The 17,583-nt window shown below is 36.2% G+C and overlaps 1 protein-coding gene across 1 annotated transcript in view; it reads left to right on the plus strand.

The window, feature by feature from the left end:
* The window catches only part of KIAA0825 (KIAA0825 ortholog), a 199,466-nt gene that overhangs the window by 22,545 nt on the left and 159,338 nt on the right, over positions 1 to 17,583 (plus strand). Inside the window, exon 4 of the mRNA XM_041489460.1 lies at positions 8,549 to 8,719. Coding sequence (XP_041345394.1) covers positions 8,549 to 8,719 — 171 coding nt within the window. The remainder of the gene's footprint in view (positions 1 to 8,548; positions 8,720 to 17,583) is intronic.

The following is a 17,583-nucleotide window of genomic DNA, read 5'->3' on the forward strand; positions in this document are numbered from 1 at the left end:
TGTTTATATTCATTGGAAAAGTAATCATGAGAACTTTGTGGTGACTTTGCAACTAGGGTTTTGAAATACAAAGGCACAGGAAGCAAAAATAAGAGTACTGGCTTCAGCTGTATTTTTTTGTATTGTTTGAACAAATTAGAACTGGCTCTCTTGTATCTTGCAGTAAGAGAAGCAGAAGTGACACAGACACTTAAATCTCTTTTTTAAGGAAATATGTAGCATCTAATATCATGCACATTCCTTCCTACAGAAAGGAATGATCAACACGTGATAGAAATTACTGACTGGTTGAAGGTTCCTAAAAATCTAATTTGAGTAGAGTAATTCCAATGCAATGAGCCAATCTGTGAGAGACTCAACCTCTGTGAATGTTGAAAATTGAAATTCAGCTAGCAGACATTTTTACATTTGCAGGCATTAAAGAAATATAAGGCAGATTAAAATAAGTATGTTGATTACTGTGTTTTCAAATACACATTAGAATTGCCTTTTATCAGCCAAGTGCTATAAAATGGTTTGCAGGGAAACACATGCAAGTCCTGTCAAAGTTAGAATTCATGAGAAGGTTTGACAGACCTGGCAGTCCTTAATTACTCTTTCAGCAAAGACTGAGGAAGATCAACTTTTAGAGTTCTTCAAGGACTCCTGTTTTAATGTAGCTGCTATTTTCAGTTATTTTCAGTAGGCTTTCTTAGTTTATATGCTCTCTGAAAACATTCTACTTTGGCATTTTCTATATGTGAGTGTGAATGTGATAGTTGAAGGAATGTTTAAAAAATGTCTGATCTTTCAATATTGAATATCAAAAAATTATTGGATGTCACATGCTTAATTCCTTAAATGGACCAGTCAGTTAATTAGTTCTAATTCAGAAACTAAATAATTTGTTTACATTCGAATTGTTTAAAGTGTCACTGTCTACCAGGAATTGAAGTGCATGATAGGAATGTCTTGTAATTTATTAGAGGCTATGCATGCTTTTGGGAATTAAGGAGGAGGTTGAGTATCTGGTTTCAGAGCAAACTGAGATAGATATCTGTGTATGAAATAATTTTCTTGAACATGATTACAAGGCACTTCATCCTCAAAGTGCTTCAGGAAGTCTCTGTAATCTGTTCCTCAGGGTTGTAAAGGAGCTGTATGCTATCAAGGAGTCAGATTTGTGAGATAATTTGTTTAAGATGACAATATAAATTTCAAGTCAGAGTGCAATGTTCTTGTTCTCCATCCTGTGTTTCCAGCACTGGTCTATTCTTTCATTCATCAGTTGGTCAGTAAACACGATTTACAATTAAAGATTTCATTTTGGCAGATGTACCCATGCAATGTTGACAAAAGACTTCAGCATTTGGTAGCAAACATCTAGCAACCTGACATGGAATCAACCTTCACTATGAGGTCAAAACTGATCTCATTTTACTGGGAAGACATTGTGGAGCAGGTTTTAATAAATTGTAATCAATAAAATAAAAACCTCCTCAAATTAATTTCAATTTAAATAAGTTGCACGTGTAGTGAATATCTTTCAAAACATTAGTGTAGTTTTCACTGAGGTTGTTTAATAGCTGGCAGTGACATCTCTGTGACAGACACACTAAATTAAATCTATGCAAATTTATGCATGCTTATCATGTTTATACATCAGTTGAGATCCCTTACTTCACTGCATATTTTTTGCCACATGCACAGTATGGATATATGGCATAAGCATTTATGAAAGTCATGTGGTAATGGAGATGTCTAATAAGAAAATGTTTCCCATTTTTAGGTCTGCGACCTTTTGTTTTTTAAAGGGACAAAAAATACCAATGTGTAGTTTTTTTGTGAAGGCTGCTTTACCAGGTTTTCCTGGAACTCCTGGGTCTCACTGCAGCTAACAGGGAGCTGCAAAGCAAGACAGTTGTTTAAAAACCTTTAACCACTCAGATAACAGTTTTCATCACTAACAGTTCTTTCTAGGTCAGTCAGTTTCAATCAGCAGAGAGCACGTGTGATCAGTATATCTGATAAACTTGTCAGTGCCTTTTTAAAGTAGGATTCCCCAATCTATTCTATTCAACTCTACTCTCTCCTTTCCTTATTCACCATTTCAAGTGGAATCTTGATAAGACAGAGATACAAGCAGCTGTGTATAGCTAGCTCAGGCTACAACTAATTTGTGCAGAAAAAAATTAAATCAGGAGGTAAATTATTTCATGATTGCTCATTCCCAACAGAGTTGGGCATCATTCTGAAGAAAATATCAAATAATTGGTTTCAGACCATGTCAGACACATGCAATTCCCTTCTCTAATGGCTGTGTGAGGTAGGACTAGGCCTCAGGGGTCACCAAAGAACTGAAAATAGCTTAGTGCCAGGCACAGCAATAGAGAGACAGAGCACATAGGAAATGAAGCAATAAGTGCAATCTATAGGGGAAATGTGCTTCACTTGGAATTTAATATATTGGCTTAGAATCTGGCAGTAAGCCATGCAACAATTGTTTACATTTCTGTCAGCATCTGCATCTGTTCTGCTTTGTAAATGGCACTTATCTTTGAGTGTGTAAATGGTGGAATCAATAACAACTGTTAAGGGATTTCCTTTTTTTCTCCATATTCCATAAAAATTCACGCTACAGACAATGTAGCCTTAGATTAATAAGAAACAGACATTAACAGGGTCAAAGGGATTTGTTTAGGAACATTTTATAACTTCTTGGGTTTGCAGTAATTGTATCCATGTGACTTGAATGTATCTTGTAACATATCCAAATTAAACTGTTAAAAAAATGCTAGCTTGCAGTAATGAAGATGATTTTTTATAATTATCATAAGTACTGTGTATAGAAAACTGCTGGCACTGTTTGTAATAATTTAGTTCTGTGTAATACCGTGTATTACATCTGCTATGCAGAAATACTAAGTTGCTTTTCACAGTATAAGCAAGTTAGCGATTATATCCAGCAATACCAATTGTTTAAACCTAGCAATTGCATTAAAAATTGTATACCAACACACTGTTTGAGAAAACTGTGAGCAGATATCCATAAAAATAGAATCTGTCTTTACTAAATGCAAATGAAAGAATAGTGCAACTTATATACAAGCTCTATTTAGGAGATAGTGTGCAGATGAATGCTGTCATAAATGCAAGATTGTTATAACAGTTATGGCATCACTTAAAAGTTAATATCACTGAGACCTGAGGAACACATTATTGTTAATGGAATTTATGTGTGTAACTCCCTCTGCATGGCTTTGAAAATTTACCTCTTGGAATACCCCTATACACAGTGACTGTCAGCAGCTAAGTTTGTTTTTCTTTATTAGGCTATTTCTTTCTGGATTTTAGCAAAATGGTAATTCCATTTATTACGTATGCAGGTTGTAGTTAGATTTTAAATTTAATATTGCACTTTTGATGTTTTTATTTTCTTCCTTATATAGCTTTATTGAATGAAATCCCTGACATTGCCTACTTGTGTCTGTAGTAGAACAATATTGTAGATCTATGTTACATGAAATCAAGCCTTAGAAATGGGGACAGATGAGTGATATTTAATGTATTGTGTATTGGGAAGGTATTTTATAGTATAATTGTTTAAGAGGGTTTTAGACCCTTGGTTCCTGCTGAAAGAAATCCCTACTGTAATCACTGAAGAAAACAGTCATCAGGTTGCTTTCCAAGGATTTCACCATGAGTCTCAGAAGCAGTTTAGCCGTGTGGCTCTGTAGCATGAGTAGTAAAGGCTAATTAATCTGAGAGCAACATTGTCATAATGTGGTTATTCTTTACCATTTAGAGCCAGCTCACGTCTGATGCACACTTTACTGTGTCACACACCTGGATGTGTTGAAATGATCAGAATTAGGTGCTAATTTTTTGAGATGTTGTAAATTCAAAATTCTTTAAAACATTAGAGATGCCATGCTCATTAAAAAAATATAACGAGAAAATAATAACAAAAGTTACATTTAGCTTATGGGTCTCATTCATACATGTTTTCTTATGCCTTTTGAGATTTTTAGTGCCTCTAGGCTATAACCAAGGGAGTTGGAACACTTTTTTTAATGGTTTCAAGAGATACAGCTTTGAGGAAAGTATCACTTTTGAAACTTGTTATAAAATCACAAATTAGCAGATATACACAGGTCATCTAGATCTAGCTCAGCCTTATTTCTTATGCATCTTCCTTTTCAAAGATGAGGGAAAATCTTTAAAAGTGCTAAGATAAAGGCAGATACCTTGCTACTGAATTTAAGTACTTAGGAGAAGGTCAGGTACTATAATCAAGTGCTTTATAGAATGTCTTTCACTTTATGTCACTTGAAAAATGCCTTAATTAACTTATTAGCTGTCTTAGAATTCATATGAGCACCTCTCAACTTCATCACTGGTGAAGTGAAATTCTATGATATCATCTGTCCAGCTACATCCAGCCAAATGGTCTCTGGTAAAATGGACAGCTTTATTCTTCTACAAGGGTGGCATGTCCTTCAGATCTTAGGAAAATTTCTTCAGCTTCATTACTGCTAAAATGAAAGGCCAAACCTGAAAATAGTACCCCTAGTTTCTCCAGTGTTGTATAACTGCATCAGCTGCCTTGGCACCAGCACACAAACCTTGCATAAATTGATAGACACCCTTCTTTTGAGCCTTCTTTTTCTGTTAGAAAAATTCTCTAAGAGTAATGTTGTTTGGGTTGACAGACTTCTGGTGCCTGTTTTTTGATAGTTGGGGTAGTAAATCAGCATGCTTGAAGAAATTAAATGTCCTTTAGGTCTCCTTTACCTCTATGTGGTAGTAACTCAAGAGTACAGATTGTCTAAATTGCATGGAAGTTTTGAGCTTATTCCTTTGCTTCATTCCAGTTTTGTGTAATGAATCATCAAGATTTATTTACTTGCTACAAATAAATGCAGTGCAGGTTCAAGTGAATTCAAGTAATTTTTTTTGTCTTCCCCCCCCTATTCCCCCAGAAAGAATGCAGAAATCTCAAATACTCTCTCTTTTTTCCTCTTAGCAAAATAGTTGTGCTATCCTCCATGAAGCAGAAAGACAGTTTCCCAATTTTCTGAGGTTTTTGTTTGAAAATTCAAATTCCTCAAGAGCTATGCAACAAAGCCTTGTGTGCATTAGTGAGCCTGAAGGCCCTGACCAGCCTTTTCAGGGACCTACACAGCAGCCTGCCCAGAAGATCTATTTCACCTGCACCTGAGTCCTCAGTCTCTGCTTGCATTACGTCACAGGTGTCCTGTTGTTCATCTACCCCAGAGCTGTGGGCCCCATTTATTAAATTTTCCTGCCATGAGCTTGAACCTGCCTTATCACTATGGTTCCACTGAGTGGTCACTAAACTCTGCCTGACTTGTGGTTACCTTCACCAGACCAGATCTAGGCTCGAAAGGGTGAATTAGCTTCCTGATTCGACCTCAGATTTGTGTCATCACCATTAACTTGGCTGATGATCTGGACTCTTGGTTGAAACCTATCAAGTCAGGGTCTGTCTTACTTGGGATCTGCATGATTGGGCCCTGGCTGGCAAGGAGCCTGTCCTGCTGGCTGTATTACCATGCTTGACTCCCTGTCAGAGACTTCAGTGGTCCCTGACACTGTATTCGTTTGAATCTTTCCTGTTGTAGCTTAAGATAGCTCATTTTCCTGACTTAGGATATTTCTGGTAGCAGATTTGGCCTCCAGAGCAGTTTAGAAATCATCAGCATAGGCACTGGTTTTGTACAGCAGTATTGGTGTGATCCTTGTTTTGCAGAGACGGAAGCCTGGGGCTGTGTTCAGGAGATCAGAACCTTTTTTACTCCTCTGTGTTCATTTAGATCCTGATCTCAACTTTTTTTTGAGCAATACTTGTAAATCAGCTCATTGGCACATTGAAAAAGGCTGTAGAATGCACTTCACCTCTCTATAGCTTCTGTACCAACCCTTCTGTCCCTTTTCAGAAATTCTCTCTAGGTATTGCTTTAGCAGAAAGCCAACATATCCTATTGTTAGGAGGTACTATAGAGATCCTGTTTATGTTTGTCTGTGTCCAAAGATCTTGCTGCAGCTGTTTCCTTGTACAGGGACTACATAATTAAAGTCAGACATGCAGAAAAAATCAAATTTAGAAGAATGATAGTAGTAAATTGCAGGTGGTTCAGGAAGGAAATTGGTTTGTATCATGTAACTTTCTCCATTTCCTTTCTGTCCTGCAGTTAGACTAGAACGCTGTTGCTTAACTGATTCACGGCTGGCTGAGATGAGCTTCATGGGCTTTCAACCACCCTGTGTATGGTCCTCTGGATTGGACAGAATGCTAACAACAATTTCAGACCATTTTCATAATGGAGGGGTGCACAGTGTCACCTGGGTAAATGAGTTATATTAGTTTTCTCACCTAACCCTCCAAGTCATAATCCATTCGGTAACATTTCCAGAGTAAGCATACTCTACTTTGTGAATATGGAAAATTTTCCTCCAAAGAGGTTGATGTCACTGAGGTTTGGTTGAACGTATATCACAGCCTTCATGTCTATTTCACCTCTTTCCACATGGAGACATGTTCTCTTCATGGCAATCTTCTACAAGATTTATAAACCTGTTTTGAGATGTTCTCTATGTCGTTGCATTGGCTGCTTTGCGCTTGGCTGTTACACAGTTCTTAAAGGTTTCTGTTCTGTGGTTGTCCAATCAGAACAATGTCAGAAAAGAAGTGTCTTTTCATTCTACTCTGCTAAAAAATGGACAGTGATGTGCTTGTTCAAGCAGGCTGGTCAGTGTTCTTCAAAATTAAATGCTGTCAGTATTTTAAACCTAATGATCTGCATGTATAGAAGGCCTTTCAGTCAAGCTTTGGATACTCAGGTACACTACTTGAGCATCAAGCACTAAATAAATGAGTTGTCATTTCTGAGAAGCAATAAAACTGAAATATATTCTGAATGATCATTAAAAGTAAAGTTTTTACTTTTTCTGAGTTTGATAATGTATTCTAAAAATAGCATCACTGTGGTATACCTTTGTCTTCTACGTTCACTTTCTTTCAGTCTAATAAGGACGATATCATTTGAGGCAATCAAATAAGTGGACTGTTTCCTTGTTCCTCCATAGATGGGGCAGAAATATCACAAGGTTTTCTAATTATAGGAGACAGAACTAGTGTTCTGTTCATTTTTAGGATGTGTTTTGTGATTCTTACACTGCAGACTCAAGCAGTCTTTTCATGTGAATTAAAATTCAGATTATATTCTCTAGTTTTCAGGTAAGGAGTAAAATCCTGTGAATGTGATTTTTTGTAGGTTTAAGACTTAAAATTTAAAATCCAGTGAGAGATCTGTTATTTACTCATTATTCAGAGAGGAAAGACATTGACAGAGGCAATTAGGTATAACTCTTTTGACATTCTTAGAAATGCCCGGAACTAACATGAATACATCAGATCCACATTCAGATGTGGATGCAAAACCTGCATTCCAGTCTCTAATGCTGTAAAACTGGAATAGCAAATTATGGAATTAGCTCTGCTACTTTGCTCTATGTCTATTTAAAAGTGATTTGTAAATGCCTAAAAAAATATTTAGAAACTTTGAGGGAAAAGGAAGATACAAAGTACTTAAAATTTGGAAAGGTCAGAAAGATTTGACACATAAAGGTACATTTCAATCAATTTCTTTTTATGTTCGTCTTTCAGAGCTTCTGTTTCAAAGTACTCTGGCTCTCCCTCTGACACTTTCTAGATTAACTTTTCTTCTGATGTTACATCTGCAGCAGAATTGCGTAGGAACATGGTATCAGCTCACCACAATTTGAATAGAAGTGCAAATTTGTTACATTTAAAGACATTATAAAATTAAAGTATTTAAACCCATGTGGTTTGGTAATACTGAATTGGAAACGTCTCACAGTCATTTATAGTCTGACTGTGCTGAAATCAGAGTTCCCTGGTTGATGTGACATGATTATATGTTATGAGTGCATGTGTTAACCTTTCAAAATAAAATGTTCGGTTTCTTCTTTTAAATACCAAATGCTGATAGTTATAATACTTGCTGATATTTGCTCACTGACAGTCTCACTTGTTTTCAAACCCCACATATTTAAAGTTGTGGAGTGTTAGATTGATGTTTCTTTCACTCAAATGTCATATTCATCAACTGTATTGTGCTAGCAGATTGTTAAACAGACAAGGTGATTTGCAGAGTGACAAGTGATGTGATGTCCCAAACCATTAAAATACAGTAATGATGTGTTTTTTCCCTTTCGGCTTTTGCAACACAGTGGATTTTCTGTAAAACACAGGTGAGAACATTCCTGAGTAGATCCATGGTGTGGAAAAAATCCAAGTTAATGAATAACAAAACCTGGAAGCCAGTTGGAACCTCACAGATAATTGAGAAGTTCTGAAGACTTAGAAAAAAATAATGTAACAGTATTATATAATGAGAAAAAGATATATTATAAGGAAAATTAAATTGCTTGATGTATTATACTGTCTTACATAATCAGTTTTGCAGTATCTTTTTTTTTTTAAAGCTATAATAAAAGTTATTTTATAATTTTACTTGAATAGCCTCCCAAGAATACCACAGGAAAGGACGGAACTTCTGCTTAACCTTATATCAACTCAAATGTCTTTCTCAACTTATCAAACTCTTCATATTAATGGAGGAAAAAATTGAAGAGCTCTCCACAGAAATTCTGCTGCTGCCTTCATTTACGGAGAGGAATAAGAATGTTCAAGGTAATGAATGATTGTTCTGATTTATTGGTTTACTTTGTGCAAAAGAATAATTCTATGCTATTTTCAACATTAATTATGTAATTTATGTCATCTTATTTTTCAAATAAATGTGTTTCCATAATCCACTGAAAAAGCTTTTGAAATGTGCAGATTTACATTTGAGCATGATGACTTGTAGAAAAGAACTGATTGCTGTGTATAAAGATGTGATGTACTAACTGTAGGTATTGATGGAGAGCCATGATGAAAAACTATCAAACACTGCAACAAGATATCTCCTACTAGATTCTCTATAAAATCCTGTGTCTCATATAGGACACAACAATACTTGGAGTCTGAATTCTTTGAAACTGACTTTTTCTGAACTTGTCTTTGAAAGCTGCCTTTTTCAAGAGAGAAAGCACATACATTAATATCAGTTTAGTTGATCTTAGTGTACATGAAACTAACCCCTAAAGGATAGAGTCCATGCTTAACCTGTATTTCTCACACTTACTCATATGCACTGTGTTTACTAGCATGCTTATCTCACTGGCTTCAGTGGCTGTGTTACAGAAGGAGGCTCTACATCAGTAAAATGATCAAGCCTCACGTTTGCATTTGCTATAGGTTCCAAGCTCACTTTTTTTCCTCTAATTGTATTCAGTAGAACTGGGTATCATGAAAATTCAGGTGAATAACACCTTCATATGCTTATAAGTAATATGCTTATAAGTATTATTCTACTCTGCTGCTTCTGCCAGTGGAGACTCCAAGTCATGAGAGAGAAGTGGTTTCAAGAGCTTTGATTCTATTGCAGGAAAAGATCAGACCAGAAATGAGGCCAGGCTGCTCAGGGAGAGTGGATAGGTGAAATCAAATGTTCACTATCACTATAGTCAAGCTGCAGGCTGAGGAGAAAGGTGTTTTGGGAATGATGTTGTCTCAGAATACAACATTGATGAAAATAAAAATATTAAATAAGAAATGTTCCAAGGCACACATTTTGTTATTGTATTCTTTACCTCTAATATTGACACTCCAAAATAAAGAAATACAGGTTAACCTATATATTTTTAGAATATACAACAAAGCTCTAATAAAATGTGTATTCAAATTCCATTTTTGCTGACTTCAATGACTTCAGTGACTTCAATGTATTTCTTCCTCCTTTAGTCAGTTTTTCTAATTCTCAAGAAATGCTAAGTTAATATTATGCATTGTAATTTATGTTTTATGTTTATGTTTATATTCTACAAAGAGGTCTTAGAATAAACTTGTACAGTTTTCCTCATGTGTTGGGCAGGGTATGCACTCAGGATGGGCAATGGTAAATGTACTTTGTATTACTGTATCATGTGTAAAGAAATTGTAAAAAAAGGAAGTGTAAAAAATTCAAAAAGTCTTGAATGCAAAATTTATTTGATATTTATGTGACTATATTCTAAGGCAGGTGGTCTCCAGTAATTCAGAGAAAAATTTTCCAAGCTTAATTACATCCAGAGCTATTTCTCCAAAGAGTGTTAAGCTGCCTTTTTGAGAAATGTTCTTTTAGAGTAATCATGTCCATAGCAAGTTGGTTCTTAATTGGTACCTCTACTTAATCAAATCTGAATTGGGAAAATATTATTAGACCTTGTAGGAGGCAGTCTCCTGGGTAAAAGGTACATTCCAGAAAAAACACAGAATTCATCTTACCCTGAAAAACAATCAAGGGTAAATATTTTTCACATGCTTTTAGTGAAGTCTTCAGACATACTTTTGTTTTTAGGGTTGCTGTTTTGATCAGGTGGTTCTATTCACAAAACTGTTTGCAGTGATCTGTTTACAGATAGTTTGTGAAAAGAAGACATGTCCGGAAAAATTTTTAACAAGAGGTCTGACTAGAAGAAAGGTTTATTGGTGTTATTTTATTTTCATGTTGTTGGAAATCTCATTTGTAGTGAAGTGAGGTGAAAGATGATTTGGTGTGGGAGAATGAAAGCTATGTTCCCAGTAGTTCCAAGTTGTGTTAAGTACCTAAAAGGATTTAAGAATTTAGGATTAAGGATTTAAGGTTTGTTAATGTCCTATATTGTGTTGATAATTTTATTTTTTTCACTGAGGATGGCTGAGTTTTTTTTATAAGAAGGGTTGGTTAGAATCCTTGTTTTATTTTCATCAGAACACATTGTAATATGTGACTAGACAATATAATGGCCATCTTCAGTACTTATTTAGGAGCCTTATTACTAGAAATATTGTTTAATTTGGCAGAGTCAGGATTGTAGATAAGTCTGAAGCAGCTTTAAGTTATCTTGGTTACAAAGGTCAGGTTTACAGTGCAGCACGTGCTGCAGAACCAGTCTAAGAGACAGTGAATTAACCCAACTGAAGTGAATGCTGATGGTGCTAGGCAGTTACCCATACTCTCAGTGGGTTCAAGATAGGTTGGGTATATCCAGCCTACCCGTCAGTCTCTGCAGTGAGGGATATCTCAAGTGTCAGTACACTGCAAGTAGTACTGCTGGCAAACTAGGTAAAGATGGCTGATTCATAAAAGGTAGATGAATGTCCAAGTCACCTAAAGTTTCCCTAGGCATTGTGTAGACAGAAGCCTTGTACTTGTTTCCTTTATGTTTTGGTTGCTTTTAGTGTTCATGGGAGACTTTTAATCTATGTAGCTCACACAGAGGTGCAACAAAAATAATGGTTTTTTCATGTGCTTGTGTCAAGTGGTATGTTTATGTGTATAGCTGTTTCAATGTCAGTTGATTTTTTGTTTTATATTCTGTAGTACTTCAGTTTTGATATTTAGAACATGTATAAAGTTCCATCAGAGACAAAGTAGTTCTTTGGATGGTTCCTCTTTGTAAAATTTTTTTTTGTCCCAAAGATGGCATCTGAGTTTTATCTAAACCAGACGGTTTCTTGGCCCTCATTTTTCCCTAAACCCAGCAATGACAAAGAGCAACGGCTGCATAAATTGGATGTAAGAAGAACACTTAGGGTTTATCACAGAAGAATCAAAGATTTCATATCTTCTGACAGATTGTTTGTACTCTTAGGGGGTCTTAAGAGGGGTCAAATGGCTTCTAAGAGTTGCTTAGCTAGATGGTTAAGGGATTGTATTAGAGAGGCGTATGTAGTTAAGGGTAAAGAGGCTCCCAGGGTTTGTAAAGCTCATTACACTAGGACTATAGCTGCTTCTTGGGCGGAGAGGTCGAAGGCTTCCACATTGGAAATTTGCAAGGTGGCCACCTGGGCTTCTCTTCATACTTTTTCATTGCATTATTGCTTGGATGTAGTCTCTTCTGCAGATTCTGCTTTTGGTAGGAGGTTGCTTGTGAACCAAAAAAAGAACAGTGAAGAAAAGAAAGACATGTAGTTCAGAGTTCTAGCTGGCAACAAGACAAGTTTCTTTGCAGCGTGCACAATGGAATCCTATGAAGACCAATTTAGGCCGTTGAAAATAGATGTTAGAGGGAAGTACTGCCTACCAGTGTTCTCTGATGGTAACCCCATGGCAGACAATAGCACCAAAGGAAACAGTGAACCAGAGTGAACTCTGTAGGGAGATGGATGTAGAGAGTTTTTAGGTGATACAGATAGGTCTCTGAGTTCAGTTTGAGAGTTCTTTATCTGGCATCTTCTGGAATATAGTCAGAATTCTCATTTTCACAAATTACTTTGCATAGATTGGAGAAAAGAATTCTCTGAATTGCATTTTCCACTCTACTTCTTTTCACTGTTCTCCTTCCAATTCTTCCTGATTTTAATTTTGACTTTACCAGCAGTAACTTAGTGTTCCTCAATATGTACATGCCAAGATTTGAGCTTGAATTAAAACTGTATTTGTGTTATCTAAACACAGTTTTTAAAAAAGATAGTATCAATATACATTTTATCTACTACCAATGTGTTCTTCAGGTTATCCTTTAAATCAAAATAAGGAGAAAATCATGCAAAGTTCTTGGACAAACAAGTGAAGGCATGGTTTTCTACCCCTGAACATTAGTGTGTCATCTGGACAAGACTGCTACTCTGCCTTTCAGAGAAAAGGTATCTGTATTGTTCTGTCGTTTACAGGACATTAATTCGCAATGGTGCATAACTTCATTCCACTACAGACATTGGATTTCATAAAATTATGGGAGTAACCATTCCCAGTTTTTTCTTGACTATTTAACCGTTTCATCTGCAGGTATCTTGTCATACCTACTGTGATGAGATAGTCTACTTCTCTATTTACATTCAGTTGAAATTAATGAGATGTTCTAACATACCTAGTACGTCCAGCATCACAGCTTCTCTTTGAAGCAATCAGGAACATGATTGTCTACAATCAAGTGTTAAGCATGAGACTTGGGTTTAGAACTCTGCCAAATTGCATTCTCTTTCCAGCTTTAAGTTAGATTTTTCTTTCCTCTTGGGTTTTCAGAAGCTTCTTGTTAAGAATTCTAAAAAATCAAAAATATCTAATGTGCTTTCATCTGTCTCATGTTTTTTCCCCATTTCAGTGAGAAAGGTGAACTTTGGACAGATCAGATAATGAATACCAAGAAAGGCTTTTTCCAATGGAGTGCTTGAAAACACTGTGGGTGAATTTGTCAAATCCTTAGGTTTACAAGCTCTGTCTCATGGGACTGGGAAGATTTGCAAAGGTCTTTCCTTCACACTTTAAATAGAGATGCTTAACTCTATATCAATTTCTGGAAAGGGTAATAAAAGGAATGTAGAATAAAATTTTTGAGGTGCATCCTCCTAACTGACTTTTGTTCAAAGTTGCAGTATTGCAAATTTTGCAATTGAAGATTAAAAAAAGTTGTGATTTTTGCTTTGGTCTCAACATAAGATGTTCAAGTATCTTCTTTTACAAATACACAGCTTCAGTGGATCAATCCAAAGTGAAGATGAATTTACACTAGTAGGAGAATATGATTTCAGAGGTACATTATCTGCATCTGGGCTAGTACAGTTTGCTCGGTATAGTAAAATAAGTAAAAAGTTCATTATTGAAGATAGATAGCAGAAGGTTTTTTTGACCCATAGTTAGTCAGTCATAACAATTTTTTAGTGGTTATTTATATTTCTGGAAGAATGGTTCTTTCTACTTCTGAAAGATGTATTATTTCCAGTATGGTTTCAATAAAAGTTCTGACTGAGCTGGCTGAATCCAGTTTGTAAGCTACTTTGATAGCACTGGTGCTTAGCCTATACACAGATAGTGAGTAGCTCATACAAAAGCTTTCCTTGATACCTTGCTATTCTATGCTGCATGCAAGATGGTATCACAATGACTGGTCTTATGGCCCTAAATGCTATAAAAATAGGAAAGCTGTGGAATTCTATAGAAAAAAAAATTAATAGAACTTCTTATAAGAAAAAAATAATTATATTTAAAATGCAAGAAGTGTCACTATCATTCTTCAGTCTTTGTAATCACCATTACAAAACCAGAAAATTACTGAATTGGAGAAAGAAATAACTAGATAAAGGGGACATAGGCAAACAGTTGTTTTGAAGAGAAGAATAATCCCAAACAAATTTTAATACACACAAGGAAAATTTGCTGAAGCATTTTGATTTTAAGTGTAGCACTGGATATAATCTTGTTCTCATTATTTACAATCAAAATTATTAAAGCTGCCTGGTTGGCAAACTAAAGAAAGTACACAAATTATGAACAGTCCATCAGGACTAGATGTTTGTAGAACATCATTTTCAAGAAAGACATAGCAAGGATTTGTGGTTAATCCAATCTTCCCTAATAATCAAGAATGCTGAAGGTTTAGAATATGCTCTGGAAAAGGAGAAAATGTTTTTCTTCAGCCCCCATCTTCTTTCACAACATTCATTTTTTTCAGCTCTTTCTGCAAATCCTTTTCTCTAAACAACCATGTGAGAAGAACCACATGCATTTCTTTTTATCTGTGCAAAAGCAGTTTGATGTGTGCTATTCAAAGAGAGGAGTCAGAGAATTTGTCTAGGTAGGTATGTTTCCTCTGACGCATCCCTGCCTTTCTGTCTGCGGTAGCAAACTAATGTGGACTGTGTAGCAGCTGTACCTTGAATAAAGCTGTGCTTCTCTTTCCCAGGAGAGTTTGCTCATTAGGGCAACACAGTCAGAAGACAAGTTGTAAAGCCCTAAAATCCTTACTTGATGAGACGCTTAAAAGGGCTTGCGGTTTTTCATAGTTAGACACACAGTACAGATACCAACAAGATATTCTCAAGAGGTCAAAGCAGCTTTACTGGCAACTTCAGGATATCAAGGAACTTTGGCAAAACGTTTAGGCCGGCATTCAATCAACATAAAACACTTTTCAAAGCATTAACTTGGCCCATTCGACTTTGTGAACTCTAAGCCCATTCAATTTTAAGTTACTCAAAAATTCCAAGAAGAGGGAATTAAAAGAAGAAAGAGAGAAAGGCAGAAATTATATCGAAAAGAACAAACCTAACTACCACTCCTGGTTCCAGCAGTGTTCAGCTCATAAAAATTCAAAGAGGAGACAGGGTCAAGACATGCTTACCTTGTGTCTCAGGTTAAATACCCTTTGGCTTTCCCTTCCCCAGATGGGAGTTTCAGTCATCTGGCCACTCTGGGGCTGAGCTGGGGCTCCAGGGGCAGGGTGTGGAGCATTGCCTGTAATGTGCCAGGGACTGGCGGCCACTCTGGGGTGGGATACAGGCTCTGGGGGGTGGAGTATATGGAGCAATGTTCTGCCTCACCAGAACAAGACCTGACCTGCCTCTTTCCCTCACACAAACTCCTGAAACATTTTGAGCAAGCATTCCTTCCAGTCTGTCACACAAGTGAAGAAGTCTCAGGACAGGAAGGGTATAATTTGTTATCTGTCTCTGTGGAAATAGTGTTTGAGAGGAAGGCTGTAGTAGTATCTGAAGAGTGGAGGCTCTATGGGGGGCTGTGGCTAAGTGTACAATGTTCAAGATACAGTGACCCTTGCTAGCTGGAGGTTAAATCAAAGAAGAAGATGGCCTTAGCCAGCCATACCCAGATGAGATTTGGGGAAAGCAAAAATTTGAGAAGCCAAAGGAAGTCAGTAAAATATGGGGTCTTGAACCTGGGGCTTCTTTGAGAAAACTAGTGAAATTTTTAATGTATGTAGACCTACATGCACAAGCATAGATACATATGAGTATAAAGCAGGAGTGTCCAGACTATTAATTAGAAAAGGAGGTACGATAATGTAGTAGAACATGTTAATTTAATAATGAAGGAGCCTGTTAAATGACTGGTATGGGTGTAAGCATTATTTGGCTCTTTGGTTCAGGCCTGTGGTCCTGGAGTCACAAATCTACCATCAGCTGAATACCTATTTATCTCAGCTGTAAATTCTTAATAAGTAAGGCAGCAATGCTGTGAATACACAAGGATTTTAGCTTAAATGTTTAAGGTTTTCTTTAAAGTCTTGATATAAAAAGTTATAAATAGCAGATCTAAGTAGTGACAATAATACAAGAATGTGAATGTATAGAAGCATAGAAGCTTACTTGTGGTTATAGTTAGAATGTGATATCTATAAAAAAGGAGAATTGAAAGGAAAAAAGGTAAATTTAAGGTAGAAAACATAGAATAGAAAATAGGGAAAATATCCAGTCAGTTAGACTATTAGTTGGGTTTTTTAAATTCTGGACCGATTTCTAAAGAAAACTTATAATTTATTTTATTATAAAATACATTAAATATGCTGAAAAAAACCCAGTAAGTTTCTGGTACTGTCTGTAATGATGAGGATCAGGGAGTTGGATGGCCTGGTTAATATCTTTTGTTTTTATGTTCTACTATTTTATCTTTCATTTTTCCCAGCTTAAATCTGTCAGTGTATTTTGAAAATGCAAACAAAAATGGTATTTGGGAAAAAAACCCTCCAAATGTACAAAAAATCCCCCAAAACAAATAACCCCACAAAAACTTCAAAGCTCTTCAATGTTGTATAAGTGTATGAAAAACAGTGTTTATTTTCAGAATGCAAATCAATTAAGGAAAAGGTTACATCTATTTTGGATAAATTAAATCCAGTGCTGGAAATTTCATAGAGAGAGAAAAGCTCTTTAAACCTTGACCATGTACTACTAGTAGTTTCAGAATACTGAAAACCTCCAAGGTTATGACTGGAAGATAATCTTTGACAATGATTTGGTAGCACCTGGTCATTTAAAACCTCTTTTAAAATTTCATATTTCTTATGAAATACATTACGTTAGGAATATGTGCACCAGTGTTTATCTACAAGACAGATTTTTAAAATACATATCATTGGGTGTTATTCTTGTATCTCTTTGTGACTCACAGAATCACAAAATGGTTGAGGTTGGAAGGGATTTTCATATTGTGTTCATATTGTCCAACAATCCCTGCTCAAGCAAGGTCTCTGGAGCCAATTGCCCACAATTATGTCCAGATAGCTTTTGAGTATCTCCAAGGATGGAGATTCTATAACCTCTCTGGACAACCTTACAGTGCTTGGTCACCTTCACAGTAAAAAAAGCAATTTCTGATGTTCAGAGGAAACCTCCTGGCTTTGCATCTGTCTGGGCCTGTGACCATTGGCCCTGTCATTGTGGAAGACTTATTCTGACCTCTTTGGACCCTCCTTTCAGGTATTTATATACATTAGTGATATATCCTGCCCTGCCCTTTCTCTTCTGTTGCTCTCCTCCATTCCCTTTGTCATCTTCCATGGCCCTTTGTTAGACACTCTCCAGTATGTTCATGTCTGTCTTGTACTGAGTAACCCAGAACTGTACACACCACTCCAGGTGTGGCTCATCACTGTTGAGCAGAGAGGAAGAATAATTTCCTTTGACCTGCTTATAATTCTTTGCCTGATCCAGACCAGATACCATCAACCTTTTTACTGGCTTATGTTCAACATCAT

The sequence above is a fragment of the Pyrgilauda ruficollis genome, unplaced genomic scaffold (genome assembly GCF_017590135.1).
Source record: "Pyrgilauda ruficollis isolate IOZ18807 unplaced genomic scaffold, ASM1759013v1 scaffold94, whole genome shotgun sequence".
NCBI lineage: Eukaryota > Metazoa > Chordata > Aves > Passeriformes > Passeridae > Pyrgilauda > Pyrgilauda ruficollis.